The 18178-nt window shown below is 52.1% G+C and overlaps 1 protein-coding gene across 9 annotated transcripts in view; it reads left to right on the plus strand.

Annotated features, from left to right (window-relative positions):
- COL27A1 (collagen type XXVII alpha 1 chain) overlaps positions 1 to 18178 on the plus strand; it is a 156373-nt gene that overhangs the window by 62135 nt on the left and 76060 nt on the right. For all 9 annotated transcript variants that reach the window (XR_013536080.1, XR_004728611.3, XR_004728610.3 and 6 more), the window contains exons 13-17: positions 2550 to 2603; positions 5278 to 5322; positions 13741 to 13794; positions 14484 to 14528; positions 17936 to 17989. Coding sequence is in view for 6 of the 9 variants with exons in the window: in XM_035255482.3 (XP_035111373.2) it covers positions 2550 to 2603; positions 5278 to 5322; positions 13741 to 13794; positions 14484 to 14528; positions 17936 to 17989 (252 nt within the window). In the remaining 3 variants the exon portion in view is untranslated. The remainder of the gene's footprint in view (positions 1 to 2549; positions 2604 to 5277; positions 5323 to 13740; positions 13795 to 14483; positions 14529 to 17935; positions 17990 to 18178) is intronic.

Below are 18178 nucleotides of genomic sequence, written 5' to 3' on the forward strand. Positions count from 1 at the left end.
CTTGTCTTGAGACGCTGCCCTCCTCACCTGCCAGGTCTTTCTACCCCAAAGTCTAGAGGCCAGAGGTGGGAACTTGGTGCCTTCAGGAGATGCCCCTGGCTGGGCGCCATGGCTCACACCTGTAATCCCAACACTTCGGGAGGCCAAGGCAGGCAGATCGCTTGAGCCCAGGTGTTCGAGACCAGCTTGGGCAACATGGAGAGACTCCATCTCTACCAAAAATACAAAGATTAGTCAGGCGTGGTAGCTGTGCCTGTAGTTCTATTTACTTGGGAGGCTGAGACGGCAGGATTACTCGAGCCTAGGAGGCAGAGGGAGGCAGAGGTTGCAGTGATCATGCCACTGCAGTCCAGCCTGAGTGACAGAGTGAGACCCTGTTTCATGAAAAAAAAAAAATGAAAGAAAGAAAAAGAAGGCTCCCCTGGCCACAGCCCAGCTGGCCGATTCTGATCTCAGGAGGTGACATGGATCTACCTTCAGCATGACCAAGAAGGGCTGGTTTGGGTGAGAATGGAATTTGCCAGAGGAGACCCTAAGGATGTCAGGAGAGGAAGCTTGGGTGAGGTCAGATGTGCCCCCACAAAGACATGATCTGAACACACACACAACCGCCCCTGCCACACTCCTCTGCCACCCTCTGCAACCACTGGGACACATGTTTGAGCAGCTTCTGCAGACGAGGCTCATGCATAGCCCATGTGAACATGTCAGACTCCAGAGGTGGACCTGGGCTCTGCTGCAAACTTGCTTTATGACCTTGGCCAAGTGATGTTGCCTAGCTGAGCCTCGATTTTCCTATCTGTGAAATGGGACCAGTAACTTTTTCCTCAAAGGTAGATATCAAATGCAAGTGAGGTGTTGCATGCAAAGTGACCAGCTTGGTGTGAATTTCATGACTGTCTTTTTCTTTCCTCCTTTTGGTGTCTGAATGAAGCCACACCTTCTGTGGGGTGAATGTCAACCCAAAAGGGCTTCCCGGCAGAGGAGAGATTTGAAGGGAGTAGGACTTCGGGGCAGGGCCAGGCTAAATACCTGGATACACACACACATTTCAAGGTGTCTTTGCTTAACCGGTAGAGACTTTGGTCTGGGTTTTGTTTCTAGGTTTGGTGTTGTGGGTTTAGTGCACTCCCTGGGCTCCTCCAGTGATATTAGCAACCAAAAGCGGGATGATCCTCCGTGAGGAATGTTTACCATTTGAATCATAGCGCCAGCATTCACTTGGTCAGGAAAACATGTGCTTTGTTTTTTTTTAATTACATTTCCCTGGAAAAACAATGATTTGAATTCAAGGAGGGGAGGACAGTTTCCCCACCTCCAAGCTTGAGGACTTTCTTTTCCTTTTGAAGTAGGAATAGATTCTATCCCTGGCCCCCAAAGGCGTCCCCACAGCTGATATTTTTCCAGCTGCCTGTCTCCCCAGAGTGTGGAGTGGCCTCCAGAGTGGGGTCAGGGAGGGGGTGAGAGGGCCAGACCTGCCTGGGCTAGGCAGCTGAGCATCTCTCTGAGCTGCTGAAACACCTGTGGAGGCTGGGCTGATGTTCAGTGGTGATGTGACCTTGTGTGACCTTGCCACTTAACTCTTTCACGGTCTCATTTCCTTTATCTATAAAATGGAAATCATGATATTGGAAATAGAAGCTCAGTGCCACAAAGAAAAATCAGCACTGAGACAAAGGATCTTTCAGCAATGCAATTTTTACTTCCTGGATTGCAGGAAGGGTACCCTTGCTAGCCATCTTGCCATGAGAGTACAATGAATGAAGGAAAACACACAAATTTATCCTTTACACATTTGGGGTTGTCCTTACTGCTGTGTCTCATCTCCATTGGCTGGAGTCAGACCTCACCATCTAAACTAAAACCCGACTGACTGACAACTTAAAACTTTTCTAAACAGGTAAAAGCCGTGGAGAGCTGGGACATGTCTGTGAGCGTGTCCAGCACAGATATCTTGGTTAAAGTACAAGGACATAGAATGTACCACGTGCCTGTAAGCATGGCATGTCTAACAGCTACATGGGATAGGGCTTACCAAAGTTATTAGCACACTTATTCTTTAACGAGAAAGGAAACTTTAAAAAGGAACTTTTCTACTTCCCACAGCGATTTCACTGGGTGACTTTGGAAGAACGTGCCACAATCAGAGACGGTCTGATCTGAAATGCAACAGAGGCCTTCTGGGGAAACAGAGGCTCTTCAAACTGGCCGAGACCCAGCTACCTGCCCCCTAGTCTGTGCCCTTCCCATTTCATCAGGACCAGGTCCCAGATTAGGGGATTGGCATTTTCATGCTGGGGAGCTGGGTACCATTTTCTTTTCAGAAACTGAGTAGAAAAGGAAAGGACCCCTGAGAAATTCTTTGTGTGAAGCCGCTTGTTGATGGTAGGGGTGACCTCAGCACCCTACTATCTGCCCATGACCAAGAAGTGAGACAGCCTTGACATTGTCCTTGTGTCCCCCCCCCACCCGGGGAGGGTCTGGTTCAAAGCCCACCCTGCAGGTGAAAACACTAACCTACCGTGTCTGTTCTCTCTCATGCCCTCCAGGGGTTTCCTGGAATCTTTGGGGAAAGAGGCCCTCCCGGACTGGATGGAAACCCTGTAAGTATTTAAAGTCTTTGGGAACAGGAGAGAGATTCCGAGTGAACACAAAGCAGATTTTAGGAGCCCACACTTTAGGGTCAGAGAGACCTGGGTCAAATTCCGGCCCTGTGAACTGCTAGCTGGTCACCCTCGGATGAATTACACGATGTATCTAAATGCTAGGCTTCTATCTACTGTGGCTTCCCTGTTCCCCCCTGTAAGAGTCCCCAGCCCACTGAGCCCCTGGGCCCAAAGCTCCAGGCTGCACCCCATTTCCAGGACTTCAGTTCACTCCCCACTGGAAAGGCCCCGGCTGCTGCCATCTTACAAAGCATCAGAAATGTTTATGGGCTGGCAGAGGCGTGGGGACGCACACGGTTTGCAGGCCCTGTTTGGAGAAAAGGAAGAGCTGAGTTCCAAAGGAATCTCTGCTACAGGCATGTTTATAGAGTTTGTAAATAATTAGAGGCCCAGGCTCTGTTCCACGAGGAGCCGGGTCAGCCTGTCCTGGGGAGCTGAGTCTGTCTTTCCCTTCCCGGCTCCAGGCCCAGGGCCGATGGCAGAAGGTGTTTGAGGTCCGCCCTCTCCCCTTGGGACTTTCTGCCTGAGTAGCCATGCCAGCTGTGCCCTCTGCAGAGGTGGCTGCTGTATTCATAACCAGCACCTTGATTAGATGCTAATTCAGTTCCACAAATGCTCCCTGAGCCTGACCCAGCCAGGTTCCCTTGGGGATTATAGCCTTGACCTCAGAGCCATATACAGACCTGGGCTTGAGTTTTGTTGCACCGCTTGTCAGGTGTGTGAGCTTGGCCAGATCCGTTCACCTCCCTGAATCTCAGTTTCCCTGTCTGTCAAGCAGGGGGATCAAAATTCTAGCCTGAGGCTGGGTGCGGTGGTTCACGTCTATAATCCCAGCACTTTGGGAGGCTGAGGTGGGTGGATCACTTGAGGTCAGGAGTTCGAGACCAGCCTGGCCAACATGGCAAAACCCTTCTACTAAAAATACAAAAAGTTGGCCAAGCATGGCGTTGCATGCCTGTAATCCCAGCTACCTGGGAGGCTGAAGGGGGAGAATTGTTTGAACCCAAGAGGCAGAGGTTGCAGTGAGCCAGTATCGCACCACTGCACTCCAGCCTGGGCGACAGAGTTGAGACTCCATCTCAAAAATAAATAAATAAATAAAAGAGAGAGTGCTGTCGTGAGAATGAAAGGTGGCAGGCAAGGTGTTCCACATGGGTTTGGTGGGTGACGCTGTGTAAAATACTGGGTAATCCAGGGCACAGTCCCTGCCATGCAGGAGTTAGAGGGCCATTGCTCCCATCTGTTATACAACAGGCAGTGGGATGGGTGGGATCAGAGAGGTCCCAAGTGCCTCTTTGGAGAAGGGAACAGGAAAGCCTTCTGGGGACAGTGATATTTGCATCGGGATGAGGAGATAGGTGGGGAGACATTCCAGGTAGAGGAAGGGGCACCAGCAAAGGCATAGGGTGGGGGAAATCCGAGACTCTCCCTGCATACATCCCTTGCTGGGTTAACTGTTAACGATACACAATGTCATTTGCAAGTTTCCTTGGGGAGGGACAGGGATGTCTTTATGCTCCTGGCATCGACGAACAAAGACTCGATATCTGTCACTTCCCCTCATTTGAAGCAAAGGCTGCCTCTTACTTCTCATTGCTAATCACAATGTCTAGAGCCCTGAAGTTTTGTTTTGTTTTTGTTTTTGAGGTGAAGTGTCACTCTGTCACCCAGTCTGGAGTGCAGCGGTGCGATCTCTGCTCACTGCAACTTCTACCTCCGGGTTCAAGCAATTCTCTTGCCTCAGCCTCCCGAGTAGCTGGGATTATGGGCACACACCACCATGCCCAGCTAATTTTTTATATTTTTAGTAGAGGTGGGGTTTCACCGTGTTAGCCAGGATGGTCTCAAACTCCTGACCTTGTGATCTGCCTGCCTAGGCCTCCCAAAGTGCTGGGATTACAGGTGTGAGCCACCGCGCCCGGCCGAGCCCTGGAGTTTTATTCTCGCCTTTCCGTTTTGAACTTGACTCAAACCCCTCCACCTATCATTTCTCATGTGGGCAATGGAAGATGCATGTTTAGGATGGAGAAACGGAGGTGTAGGGGATAAGTCACACGAAGCCTCGTCTCCTGACTCCCAGGCTAGAACTCTTTCCAGGCTCTGAGGGCCCTGGGAGAAGGGCATGTGAGAGTGTGGGGTGCTGGAGAGGAGTCTCCTTTCTCCCAGCTGGGAAGGGGAAGGCGGCGGGCTTGGAGGCTCTCAGCCTGGGGCTCTCGTGGCTTTGTTATTTCCTTGCACCTGGCCTTGGGTGAATCAACCTCTGGAGTTTCAGTTTTCCTGTCGACAAAGTGAGCGTGAAATGTCAAGCCCCATGCACATCTGTATGACCGTGATCACGATTCCGCTCATTCTGTTATGCTTACAATGGGAAGATGCTGGATTTGGAAGTCTGACCTCCCCATTTGACAGATGTGCAAAGCTGATGGCAGAGAGGGGATGGGTGTGGTCCACACTCCAGGCCAGACTCAGGAAAGGCCCTGGAGCCTGTGGTCAGGAATAAGGAGTGTTCAGCTCTGAAAGACCCCATAGGTGCCTGTGAGGAGGATGACATGGAGGGAGGGGCCCTGGAGGGAGATGCGGCAAGTAATCACCTTGGTCTCTCTATCTGCAGGGAGAACTGGGCCTGCCAGGCCCCCCTGGAGTCCCCGGCCTCATTGTAAGTACATCAGTGTCTTCGGGCAGCGGGTGGGTATTGGGGAGATGCAGGGTGAAGCCAGCGTGTAGGGAGCCAGGAGCAGGCCCCATAGGGGAGGTTGAAAAGGCCCTTTTCTCATCCAACCCCCACAGGGGCTGGGGTCCAGGAGAGAACAACCTGGGCAGGGAAGGGAGGTGGGGGAGGGCGGGCAGGCTGAGGGAGGAGAGCCCTGCTGTGTGGTTTCAGGTGCATCACCTGCCTTCTCTGAGCTTGTTTCCTCATTAGTTAAATGAGATGGGCCCTTGGAACACAAGATTGCCAAAGTACTTTCACACCCGCAAGGTGCTCATCTGTTAGGTGAGGCTCATTTCCAGGTCCAGAGGGAGGAGGTAGCGCCACGGTGGTCTTTTTCACTCTTTTCCTCCAAGCAGACTTGGAGGCAGATCACCTAGGTTCAAGTCACAGGCCTTCGACATCCTGGCTGTGTGACCTGGGCCAAGCCACTTACCCTGTCTGGGCCTAGTTTCCTCATCTGTGAAATAGAGATGATAGCAGAATCATCCTGGAGTGGTCATGAGGATTAACCAAGGCATCATATGTGTAATCCTTGGCACAGGATCTGGCACCCAGGAAGTGCTGGTGGAAAATATTGTTATAATAATTCTTGTTATTACCTCCTGAAATGCCCAGGGCTGAGAGAGGCCGGAGGAGGTGGGAGGCGAGCTGACCTGACTCCATCCAGGTGGAGCAGGCCCTGAGGAATAGTTCCAGCCAAAGCCAGGGGCCCTGCTGGGCTTTCAGTGGAGTGAGTCTTAACCTCCCCCACCTGCCTTCCCTGCCCAGCCCCAGGGGCCAGTGAGAGGTCAGAGCCTGGGAAATGACACTCGAAGTGTCCCCATAGTCTGATGCTCCCTCTGCCCTGTCCACTGGATCACTCCTCAAGGGGTTTGAGTCTGGGGACCCATCGAGGGACAAAAGTAAACTCTTTGCCACTCCGGCAACTGTGCTGAGGAATTCTGCTCAGAGAGAGGCTGGAGGAGGCCCCTGGGGGAGGCAAGGGACCCTATCACTCAGGGGAGGCTAGTCCTGGGAAGAGGGCCTAGATGTCCCCATGGCCATCTGTGCCTGCTCAGGTGAGCGGAAGCAGAATCTGGGTGGGATGGGCAGAAGGTGAGAGCCCTCCGGCTCTGAATCCTGGCTTTGCTGCCTCCTGACTCTGAACTTCACCTTGGCTTCATTTCCCTGAGTCTCAGGGATCCCCTCTGTGAAATTGGATTATTGTACCCACTTTTATTAGGACCACAGAAACACAGTCCATTCCAGTCCAGTGGCTAAGAGGACAGTTTCTGGAACCAGACCGCCAAGGTTCAAATCCTAGCTCTGCCACTCATATAATCACAATCCTTAGCAAAATATTTAACCATCCAATGCCTCAGCTTCTTCATCTGTAAAATGGGAATAATATTGGTACCTAACTTGGAGGATTGTTGTGAGTGAGGATGTAGATAAATTAATATGTGAAGTGCCTAGTATATAGTAAGCACTCAAGAAGTACTAGTTATGATAATAACAGCTATTGTTGGTGTTATTATATTACACATACATGTGATATTTCACACCTGGTAGCAGCTATCTGGGTTGCTGAATTGAGAAAAATTTCACACTCACATTGGAACTTGGTGGGAGAGGGTGCTGCCATTGATTAGTGATGTCTACTTTGGCTGGGGTTGAGGAAGTGTCAACACATGAGTCATAAATTTGTCATCCCTGATGTCCATTCAGTAGGCCTTTGCTGAGCACCTTCTTTGGCACAAGGCATTGACCTAAATGCTTTGGAAAAAGAAACATCTGCCATGGGAGTTAGAGAACTCTCTAGAAGTCTTCAAAACTGATCCTCTCTAAGCCCAACAGGAATCCCTTCTGGAGCATCTTGCTCATATGGTGATTAAACTCCAAAATGAACACCTCCAGTGTTAAAAGTCTCTCTCTCTCTGAGAGCCCAGGTCGTTCTACAGAGCTCTCATTGTTCAGTGTTTTCCCGCGGATTGAGCCCAACTCTTCCTCACTGTCCCTAAGAGAGGCTGTTTGAGGTGTAAAATGGTCTTTGTTTGTGCTTCCCAGGGCTCCTTCTTCAGGCTAAACAATCCCAGTCTCCAAAGCCTTTCTGAGGGGATGTTTACACATCCTGGCTGTCATCCTTGGCACCTGTTCCTGTTTGTCATTGTCCCAGTGTCTACTAGGTTGGGTCCTGAGTTGAGCAAGAATATTGCTTGGTGGGATAAACACAGATTCCGGGGTCTTGGACTGTAGCGTCACAGCCCTCTTGGTTCTTTTTTTTTTTGAGACAAGGTCTTGCTGTGTCTCCCAGGCTGGAGCTCAGTGGTGCAATCTTGGCTCACTGCAAACTCTGCCTCTCGGGTTCAAGTGATCCTCCCACCTCAGCCTCACAAGTAGCTGGGACAACAGGTGTGTACCATGATGCTGAACTAATTTTAGTACTTTCTTCTTGTAGAGACAGGATTTTGCTACATTGCCCAAGCTGGTCTCCAACTCCTGGGCTCAAGCAATCTTCCCGCCTTGACCTCCCAAAGTGCTGGGACCTCCTGGTTCTTTACAAAGCTCATGCCTACCTGTGCTCTCTGCTGCGGTCCACTGTTAGAGTTGCCAGAGAAAATATGACACCTAGTTAAATTTGAATGCCAGATGCAATATTTAGAACACATTTATACCAAAATGTCAGTCATTGTTTATCTGACATTCAAATTTAACTGGGCATCCTGTCTTTTTAATTGTCCAGTCTGGCAATGCTATTTGCGGTGTCAGGAGAAACCCTTACGACAAATGGGAAAACTGAGGCTGTTGGTCAAGGTCACACCCCAGGCTGGAGAGGATGGATGCCATGACTCTCAAGTTCTAGTCTGGGAAACACCTCTTTTTGCTTCGGAGCAGCCTGTGCTGGGGGCAGAGCCCTGGGTTTTTCTGCATTTCATGGTACCCCTTTGCCAGAACTGATTTGTTCTGCCTTGGATTGTGGTTCCTTCATGCCCTGCATCTTTTTTTGGCCACTTTCAGCCTCCTTCCTCAGTGTTTAGATTCTTTTCACTGCCAAGATGTAATGTCCTCACTCTTGTGCCTGTGGGGTCACAGGGCTGGACCTGAGCCCATCAAACAACCTCTGATCCCCAAGAAAATGCTTCCTTTTACCCTGGATTTTCGGGAATGGCAGCTTCTGTGCCTGGGGAAAAAAAATTGTCTCCCCAAAGAGCTGGAAAGGAAAGGAATTTTCTAACCAGGAGTTAAAGAGGAAGAGGGATTGTGAGTCACCTATGGTTTTCCAGAGGATGTGGGTTTTTAGCTGAGCAAATGGGAATTCCACGTATTGATAATCATTTTAGTGGAAATTCAAATGTATTCAATGCCTCTGTCTAGTCAGTTGAAGCAATTTGCATGCAGACTGAGGCCAAACCTTCCTTCCGTCCCCCGGGTCCTTGCAGCCGGGAGGAAGGGCGTGAGAGGACAAACTAACATTTATTGAGCGTCTGTCTGCTGTGTGTGCATCACATACACTGGGCTGGGCAAGCCTCGCAAAGCCGAGGTCACTGGTTAGAGAGGGGAAGTATCGGGCTTGTCACCTGGGTCTGAATTCCTCAATTCCAATAAGCCACCGGTGGCTCCCTGCAGCCTCAGCGGTGAGAGGGTCTCCAAACAGCCCTCTTTGGGTAACCGAAACTCTTTGGCAGGCCCTCAAGAAAACTGTGCCTGATTCCAGAATCTGCTCAACAAAGACAATTTCTGTCCTTTCTATTCAGAGTGACACAGAGGAAGTTTTGGCTCCTCCACAATTTCATGGAACCGAGAGAACATGTGATCTGGCCACATACCCACCATGGGAGGTGCAATGGGTTAGTCCACCTTTTTCTGCCACTGAATCAACCTGGCTTTGTTTCCTTGTCTATAAAGCAAAGTCAGATACCTCACCACCTGGCATGCACCAAGCCCTCTTGTGCCCAACCCTGTGTCAAGTTTGTAATTGTCACCACAGCCCTCTCAGGGTAGGAAGTGGGGCCACCAGTTTACAGTTAAGGAAACTGAGGCTTGATCCACCTGCCTCGGCCTCCCAAAGTGCTGGGATTATAGGAGTGAGCTACCGTACCTGGTCTAGCTTTCTTTTTCACCATCACCAACCCACTTTTACCAAGCACATCCTCGGAGCTGCGCCCTGTGCTTGGCACTGGGATCTCAGAGGTGAGGTTCTCAGAGGTGGCACCTGCCCTTGGTCTGGCAGCACAGGTGGTGGCCCCATAAGCACACACAGAAAGGATGGCCAGTGTCAGAAGGGTCCTGAGCAAGAGGCATGGGGGCTCAGAGGCCTGACAGCAGGGGCACAACCTGCTCTTGGGATCAGGGAAGTGATGTTAGCACTGGAGGCCAAAGGACAAATGGGCATTAACAATGCCAGTGGGGGGCACAGCACTCTGGGCATAGGAAACAGCTTGAGCCAGGGTCGGGAAGCTATGTCAGTGGCTAAGTGTGTCGCAGCTAAGGAGGAAGAGCAGGGCAGGAAGGTGAGATGCGTGTGCAAACATCATGAAGGATGGGCACTGGATGCTCACTCCCACGTTCGCCTCTGGGGCCCACTGCTGCCATTCAGGGGAATACAACTCAGTTCTTCTGAGTCTCCAGCCTGACCTCATGCCCTGTCTCACATGAGACATGGCAACAGGACAGGCCACCTTGAGTGCTTTTTTGGTCAACAGCCAACTCGGGCCTTGTGAGCATGGACTGTGGGGTCAGACAGACAGACAGACAGACAGACTTGAGTTCTGGTCCTGTCTGCCTCCTGCTTATTGCTTGATCTCAGGCAAGTTACATCACCTGTCCCTAAGCCTCAGTGTTCCCATCTGTAAAATGGAGTGGGACCGACAGTGGTGCTTACCTCCCGAGGTTACTGTGAGCAGTTGGTGAGCATCCAAGCCACCAGCATTGTCCCTGGCACGTCGAAGGTGCGCAGAATGACATTTAGCAGTTGCTAAGGAGGCTTCAAGGTGGGTATTGTGCGTCTGGCACACAGTGGGCGCTCTTTAAATGGTGACAGACGAGGCTGATTGTGTTCTTGGTGGGAGTCAGTGAGATGAAGGGCGCAGTGTGGAGTGTGGTGTCTGGGAGCTTAGAGAAACGTGGGAACAGACTCAAAGTTAAGGGCCTTACTCATTCTTCTTTCTCGTGGGGATGTGACATTCTGAGTGGCTGTGGCCAAGCTGCCCTTGAGGGCGTCTGGTACGCGGTAGATGGCGGCTCTGCAGGCTGCCCTCCAGGGGTACTGGCCTGGAGCTTTCTTTGTTCCTCCCCAAAATGCTTTTATAGCCCAACAAGAGGGTCCCATCAACACGGGGGGCCTGCCCTGTGTGAGCCGGCACATTCTACCCTGCCAGCCAGGGGTCTCTCTGCTACAAATTCCTTCTGCCCTGGGGTTGGATGCCCAGGCCAGGTCTCTGCCCCCACCACACACAGACCCCTTTGGAGAGGTCTGCCAAGGCAGAGTGGGACCTGGGGAGCGGGGTGCTGTGCCATGACTCCCCAAGGCCCCACACAGGTGACCGTCTGGTCTGTGCTGAATTCATTTTCACACAACAAGCCGCTTCAGGCATGGAGGGAGAAAGAATGAGCCTGTGTTCCCGAGCTGCTGGTGGCCCCCCTGCCTGCCACCCGCCCTGCCCTCTCCTGGCGGAGCAGGACTCCTCCAGCAGAGCCGGCTCTGTTTATTCGTATGTCATGGAGAACTCTGGACAGGCCACCCTGGCTGCCTTCGTCCAGGAAAGGAGAGAAGCAGCAGCCAGAGGGACCTGTGGACATGGAGCTCTTTGCGGACAGAGCTGGCCTCCCTTCTAATCTGACCTCTTTCCCTCCTCTCAAGAGACCACCTCAGAATGACCTAGAAGCTCTGGAGATAGGCTGGCTACTGTGAATCCCAGAGGTGCCCTGGCTCTGTGACTTCACTCAAGCCCTAACCTCTCAGAGCCTCAGCTTCCTCATCTCTAAAATGGGGATAGTAGTAGACTGATCCTGAAGGGCCGTGGTGAGGAATGACTGGGTTAAGGCAGGTCAAGTGCCTGGCAGCTGGCATTTGCTTATTATTATCACCCATTTAACTGAGCCCTCACTTTCTCCGTGAGATTACTTGATGGGACCTGACAGCAGAATTTCTTTCTTTTTAAAGATAGAGTCTCTCTTTCTCTCTGTCCCCCAGGCTGGAGTTGAGTGACGCTACCATAGCTCACTGTAGCCTTGAACTCCTGGGCTCAAGGAATCCACCTGCTTCAGCCTCCCGAGTAGCTGGTATCGCAGTCATGCACCACCTTGTCCAGCTAATTTTCACATGTTTTCTGTAGAGATTGAGTCTCCCTATGTTGCCCAGGCTGGTCTTGAACTCCTGGCCTCAAGCAATCCTCCTACAGGCCTCCCAAAGTGCTGGGATTATAGGCGTGAACCACCACACTGTGCTTGGCCTGAAAGCAGAATTTCTTAGCAAAGGCTCAGCTAGGAGGTTTTGTTTCATCCAATCAAATGGGAATCCTAAAGTCCAGGAAGGGGAAGCGTTTGCCCGAGATCACACAGCCCAGGCAGGGCCAAGGCCAGACTCCAGTTGTTCTGAGGGTGAAAGAGTGAGAATCGGCATCATCCCAGCCAGGCTGAGCTGCCGTCTGCAAACTCCACACCGTCTGTCTCTCTCTCTCCTCGGGAGCATTCCATCGCACAGTCCCCTCGGCCCTTCCTGCAGAAGCCAGGCAGGAATGTGATTTTTCATTCTTTGCCTGGCCTCCCTCCGAGACGTCTCCAGGCAGCTCCAGGCAGCTTCGACAGGAACGCCACTTCCCATTCTTGAGCGTGGCTACCTGGGGCAGCCTTTGTTCCTCTGATGCTTCAGACCTGTGCCCCAACCTCAGAGCACTTGCCAGGGGCCTCCCTAGAGCCTGATCGGGTTGCGGGAAACAGAGGCCCAGAGAGGTCAGGCACATTGAAATCACACAGCAGCCAGACACTTATCAGTCAGGGAGGAGGGACAAGGGCGAGAAGAGGGCATTTTCAGGGTCTCCCTTTCTCTGAGTGCGGACTTAATGTTATGGCTGTGGCCAAGGGAGTGATGGAGTAGGCAGAAGTGAGATTTGAGGGGAAAAGTGCAGGCTGGATAAGAGGAAAGTCAGTTGCTTCTTCGCTCTGTACCAGGGTTCCTGGACCTTGCACTACTGACGTTTGGGCTAGATGGTTATTCTTGGTGGGGGCTGTTCTGTGCACAGCAGGATGCCCAGCTGCATTCCTGGCCTCTGCCCACCAGATAGTACCTCTTAAGTTTGACAAACAAAAATGCCAAGTATTTACATGTTCAATCAGTTACTCCTGGAAACGAGGCTGGCAGGCACACAGTATTGTTCATACCCACTCGTCACATGAGGAAACCGAGGCACAGAGACATCAAGATCCCCCACTTCACAGTGAGTGAGTCCCAGCGAAGAGTGAGACCCAGTGGTCTGCTGTCCACCGGGTGGACAGAGAATGAAAAATCACATTCCTGCCTGGCTCCTGCGGAAGGGCAAGGTGCCTGTGCCGTGGAATGCCCCTGGGGAGAGAGACAGAGGATGGGGTGGAGTTTGCAGATGTCAGCTCAGCCTGGCTGAGTGCTTTCTAGAGCCTTCTTTGAAGAGGAAGGAAGGCTCTGGAAAGGCCAGGATGGGCATCATGGGGACAGCACTCAGCCAGGCTGAGCTGTCATCTGCAGACTCCACACCTCTGAAGGGAACTTGGCTTTCTAGAACAACTCCATTGTTCTCACCTCAGACTGGCTGATCTGATCTGAAGCTGGGTCTCCAACCTGGGGTCTGGGATCTGCCAGCTGATTGTAGTATCCCACAGGGCCCATCACCAACTGTGGGATTTCTGGGATCCACAGCCTCACTCCTTACCTGTTCCCCTCCCCAGAGGCAGCCAAGCCTCTGGGAAGCAGGAGGTACCTCCCCTCATGTAGCTGGAGGAGTCACACTCCGATTTATGCCTTATTTAACTCTTGCGAACAGCTCTGGGGGGACAGATCATTGTCCCCATTTTATAGAGAGAAAGCCTGAGGGTCCAAAATGTCAGATGAAAGCCCTTTGTCCCTGGTACGGGGCTGAAGAACCAGATATAGGAGAGAAATATTGAATATAGAAAGAAATGGGGATAGGGGAGAGGCAGCAATCTAGAAATGAACTTGGGCAAGGATCTTTGTGGTTTATTCCAGCACTTTAGTGGAGATCTCTGGATGAAGAACATTCCACATTCCAAGATCAATCCTACAGAGTGACATCTTCGGAAGCCCAGCCCCAGGGACCTTGGGGATCGTCCCCATCACCCAGGCTGGCCCCCTGTCGGCCAATGCTCACAGCATCCTCTTTTCTTTCTCCCCAGGGTGACTTGGGAGTGTTGGGTCCGATTGGCTACCCAGGACCCAAGGGCATGAAGGTAAGCAAGGGATGTCCCCCGCTTCAGGCCTTGTCCCAGCTGGGCACCCCCAACCCATTTCAGCCCAGAAGGAAGGGCAACCTTAGATTATGCTGGGGAAGGGAGGATGGTAGGCTGCTCAGAGAGCTACTGGGAGGAAGCTGGGTAGGTCAGGAGCTCAGCCAGCTCTGGCCTCAGAGCCAGGCTTCATCTGTATGTCATTTAAGCCAGACATCTTCCTCTAGCTGAGCATGAGTCTGATGTGGTTCCCAGCCTCGGGGCACTGGAAGTCCAGTGGGGGACATCACCAGGGCTATAGAAACTACCATGGCAAACTGGTGAACTCAGCCCACCCCGGAGTGGAAAGGGCGTGCAGCAGGAAGGCAGTCTAAGACTGTAGGACCACATCCCAGGGACGACCCAATTTAACCACCATGCATGGGACACAGCTCGTTCAGCCCTTCCCTCCCCATCAGTTCCTTCTTCCCCTGGGTTTGTCTGCAGTGCTGCGATTCACTGCCTCTTCTCATAGCTCCTTCAGGCCACACCCTTGCCCTGTGACATGGGAGTCATTTGCCCCTTTTACAGATGCGAATGCTGAAGTTGGGGGATCTAGCACAGGGTTTGTGGCAAGTTGCATGTAAGCCAGGGCTCCTGACTTCCGTGGCGTGGAGTCCCATCACAGCCAGCCTTTGGCCTTTGTCTTGCAGGGACTGATGGGCAGCGTGGGGGAGCCCGGACTGAAAGGTGATAAGGTGATCTGAATACTCCCTTATTGCACTGTGGTTTCTCTGCATGCCACCCCCCTCTCCGCCCGGAGGCTGCTGCTGATTTCTCGCCAGGTCCACTCCCCTGCACTCTTCTGCCTCCCCTCTGGTCTCCCCTAAATCTGTGCTCCCCAGTTTCTTCCTGGTCACTCTGGGTGGGACTCAGGCAGGTGGTTCTGGGAGCCCGAAGACCTCAGCAGATAGGGCATCAGCAGCTGTTGCAGCGGGGGGCGGGGGGAGGCAGGTATGTCGAGGCAGGGCTCTGAATCCAGAGAGTAGAGCTGAGGCCAGTATCTGAGCTTTGAAGGCAAAGCCACAGAGCAAGGAGGGTGGCAGTGTGGGCACAGGAGGAAGCAAATCCACATAGACCACCCTGGCATGGAATTGGGGACCCAACCTCAGAGAGCATCCCGGCTGGAAATGCAACTCTGAGCCCCTGATCCACTTCTCCTCCTGCTGCCACGAGGGTGGCCACCCTTGCCATGTGTCCTCTAAGCAGCCCTGCTGCTGAGCTCTCCTTTTCTCACCTGGTACCAAACCAGAGTTGGAGGTGGGAAGACGGGCCCTGGGGGCCCAGAGCGAAGCAGCATCTGAATAGCAGAGACACAGGGCCCAACACTCCTTGCGCCCTGATCTGTGGCCATCTTCCTGCCTGTCCTCTTCAGACCCTTGGCAAACCAGGATCCCCAAAGGGTGTGCAGGAGGGGTTCAGGGCAATATTCCAAGTATCCACAGGACATCTGAAGGGCTGACTGCTGTGCAGGCCCTCCTGTGGTCAGATGACACTGCACCTGTCTCCAGGTGTCTCTGCTTCCTCCTATGCCCGAGTCATAGGGTCAGGTGCCATGCTGGGCACCATCTGAGTGCACCACATGGATTCACCCATTAATCCTCCAACCCACTGTGAAATGCAAAGCTTGCCTGAGGCCACACAGCTGGTAAGTAGAGAGTTACCTGGCTCCAAAGACCTCACCAGTGGAGCAGAACTGAAGTCAGAAGGTCAGAGCTGATGAGGCTCTGGGGATGTGGGGAGGTCACATTTTCACAGTGCCTGCATCTCACAGCTGGAGAAACCAAAAACCCGAGAGAGAAAGAGATTTGTAGGCCAGTGGACTCTTAGAACATTAGAATTGCTTGGTGAAAATGGACGTAGCCAGATTGGGTAGCCAGCTGGATGCAGTGCCAGTCCCAGTCCCTTCTCTGCCTGTTTCTACCTCTTCCATCTCCTCCTGTCATGCCCAAGCCTCTAGCCACCATCCACCTCTGCCCCCTTGCCCTGCTGTCTGCTACACTCCTCTGCCAGAGCCCTCCCTCTTTGAATGGGTTTTCTGATGGAGACAGGGTGGGGGTGGGGGTTCCCCTCACTTACCTGTTTATCCTAAGGTTTGAAACATCAGTGCTCTGGAAACATTGAAGTCATGGACAAGGGAGAAAGGCAGCCGAGGAAGTGAGAGTGTGGGCAGTGAGCTTTTTATAGGTCCCTTTGCAGAGCTGCAGGAACATGGAAATAAATGTGTTACGTAGAACTCGGCTGGCTTATTGCTGGGAGTTGTCTGGGACATTTAGAGATGTGAAAACTCTGAAGAAAAAAAAACGAGGAGGAAATTATTTTCATGCCCATAGTTTTTAGGAAAATCAAATGTCTTTAGGGGAAAAAAGAGAGAGAGAGGGAGAAAGGAACCCCTTTTCCTTTGGTGGGGAGGAGTCTTAAGGCTGTGTTCCGATCGGCCACGCACACATCCGTGTCCCCTGGCCCTACCCTGGGCTGACAGAGCCATCCTTCATGTTCCGAGGTTGCTCCTGCCTCAGATCCCAGATTTTCCATGACCCAGCCTGGCCTCAGTCCTACTTACAACCGCTGGCTCCCTCTCTCAGCCTGGAGAAGCATTCTGGAAGCAGATCTCTTGCTCCGAGCCCAGCTCTTTTCAAATTCATTGTCCTGATGTCTGAGGTGCCTTTTAAACTTTCCTTGTTTTGCTATTGTAACTTTTTTTTTTTTAACCCCTTCACTCCTCTCTTGGACGTTAAAAAAAAAAAAATGTCCTGTGGTTCCCCAAACACCAGGGTGTTGTACAGGATTTTCCAAACTGGAAAAACCAAAGTCAGTTCAAAAAAAGTTGTTTTTTTTTTTTAAATTCTGACTTTTGTTCTACTAAGGAAGTTCTTTTGTTGGGTCATGGCCCTAGCCATGTGTGGGTTTTCTAAGGCGCTCCATTCTTCCTGGGTTTTTCTCCCCATTCTTTCTCCTGCTCCCAGGGACATAAATGTTTTGTGAATCCTGGGGCCAACAGAGTGTCAGTCATGTCCAGCATGGAGGGCTGGATAGGGTGAGGTGAGGCCTGTCAGGTGGTTCTGGCCCTAAGGGGAAGCAGCTCCCAATCTGTACTGCACCCATTCAGAACATGGCTAAAAATAGGGAGGGAGCAGAAGAGACCTCCAGCAGCCAGAATCAGTGCAGTACGTTGTGTTAGAAGAGAAACACCCAGACCTAAGTCAAGATCAATTTACTCACTGTTTACACATAGTCTTAACAAGCCAGGACATCTAATTTCCCATGCTGTAGCTGATTGAAAGCAGTTAATTAGAAATAGACTAGCTGCCCGTAATCCCAACGCTTTGGGAGGCCGAAGCGGGTGGATCACCTGAGTTCAGGAGTTCAAGACCTTCTTGGGCAACATGGCGAAACCCCGTCTTTACTTAAAAAAAAAAAAAAAAAAAGGCTGGGCATGGTGGCATGTGCCTATAGTCCTAGCTACAGGGGAGGCTGAGGTAGGAGAATCACCTGAGCTCAGGAGGTCAAAGTTTCAGTGAGCTGAGATCATGCCACTGCTTTCCAACCTGGGCAACCAGAGTGAGACTCCATCTCAAAAACAAAAAATAGACCAAAGCTGATTGCTGGCATAGAAAGCCCCACAGGAGGAGAAAGTCACAGCTCAGTCTGATTGTGAAAAATATCAAACAGCAGACGCAAACACTCCGAAACCACAGTGGTACGTGGCCCTTATCCACACGCCCCGGCCCCTGGGTCACAGTGCTAGTTGATGATGAGGAGGTTGAAAGCTCAGACACTTCATTTGCTCTGCGTCAGTTCCCTGTGCAAGGCTGGGTGACACTGGGCACTGGGCAGTTTAGCTTCTGTTAGGGGCGCTTTCAGCCATCCCAGGCAGCCCCAGGCAAGCCTGCACATCGGCCGGCTCATCCCCCACCATGGCCTGCTTTCCTCACCAGGGGCCCCGTCCTTTCGTCTCACAAGGCTGCTGCTGGCCAGATCTGACTTGGGGAACAGCCTCGGGGAACAGCCTCGGCACAGCTGTACCTCGACAGGGGGTCTGTGGGGGAGGCTTCCAGAGCCCGTGTGGTCTCCATTGTAACCTTCTTTGCTGATGTGTACTTAGGGTGAACAAGGGGTTCCAGGTGTGTCAGGAGACCCCGGATTCCAAGGAGACAAGGTAATTGCATTGGATTTTCCCCTCCCCCTGCCCCACCCCCGCCCTGCTGCTCCCCTGGTCCTGGCTTCCTTCCTAGGGCCCGTCACGGGCCAGGACCCACCTGTGAGACAGCTGCCTTTGAAATTGATCCAGGCTTCTCCATCTTTGATCCATTCATCATCTCTTCTTTGGACTTTACTGGGGCTTCCT

The sequence above is a fragment of the Callithrix jacchus genome, chromosome 1 (genome assembly GCF_049354715.1).
Source record: "Callithrix jacchus isolate 240 chromosome 1, calJac240_pri, whole genome shotgun sequence".
Classification (NCBI taxonomy): domain Eukaryota; kingdom Metazoa; phylum Chordata; class Mammalia; order Primates; family Cebidae; genus Callithrix; species Callithrix jacchus.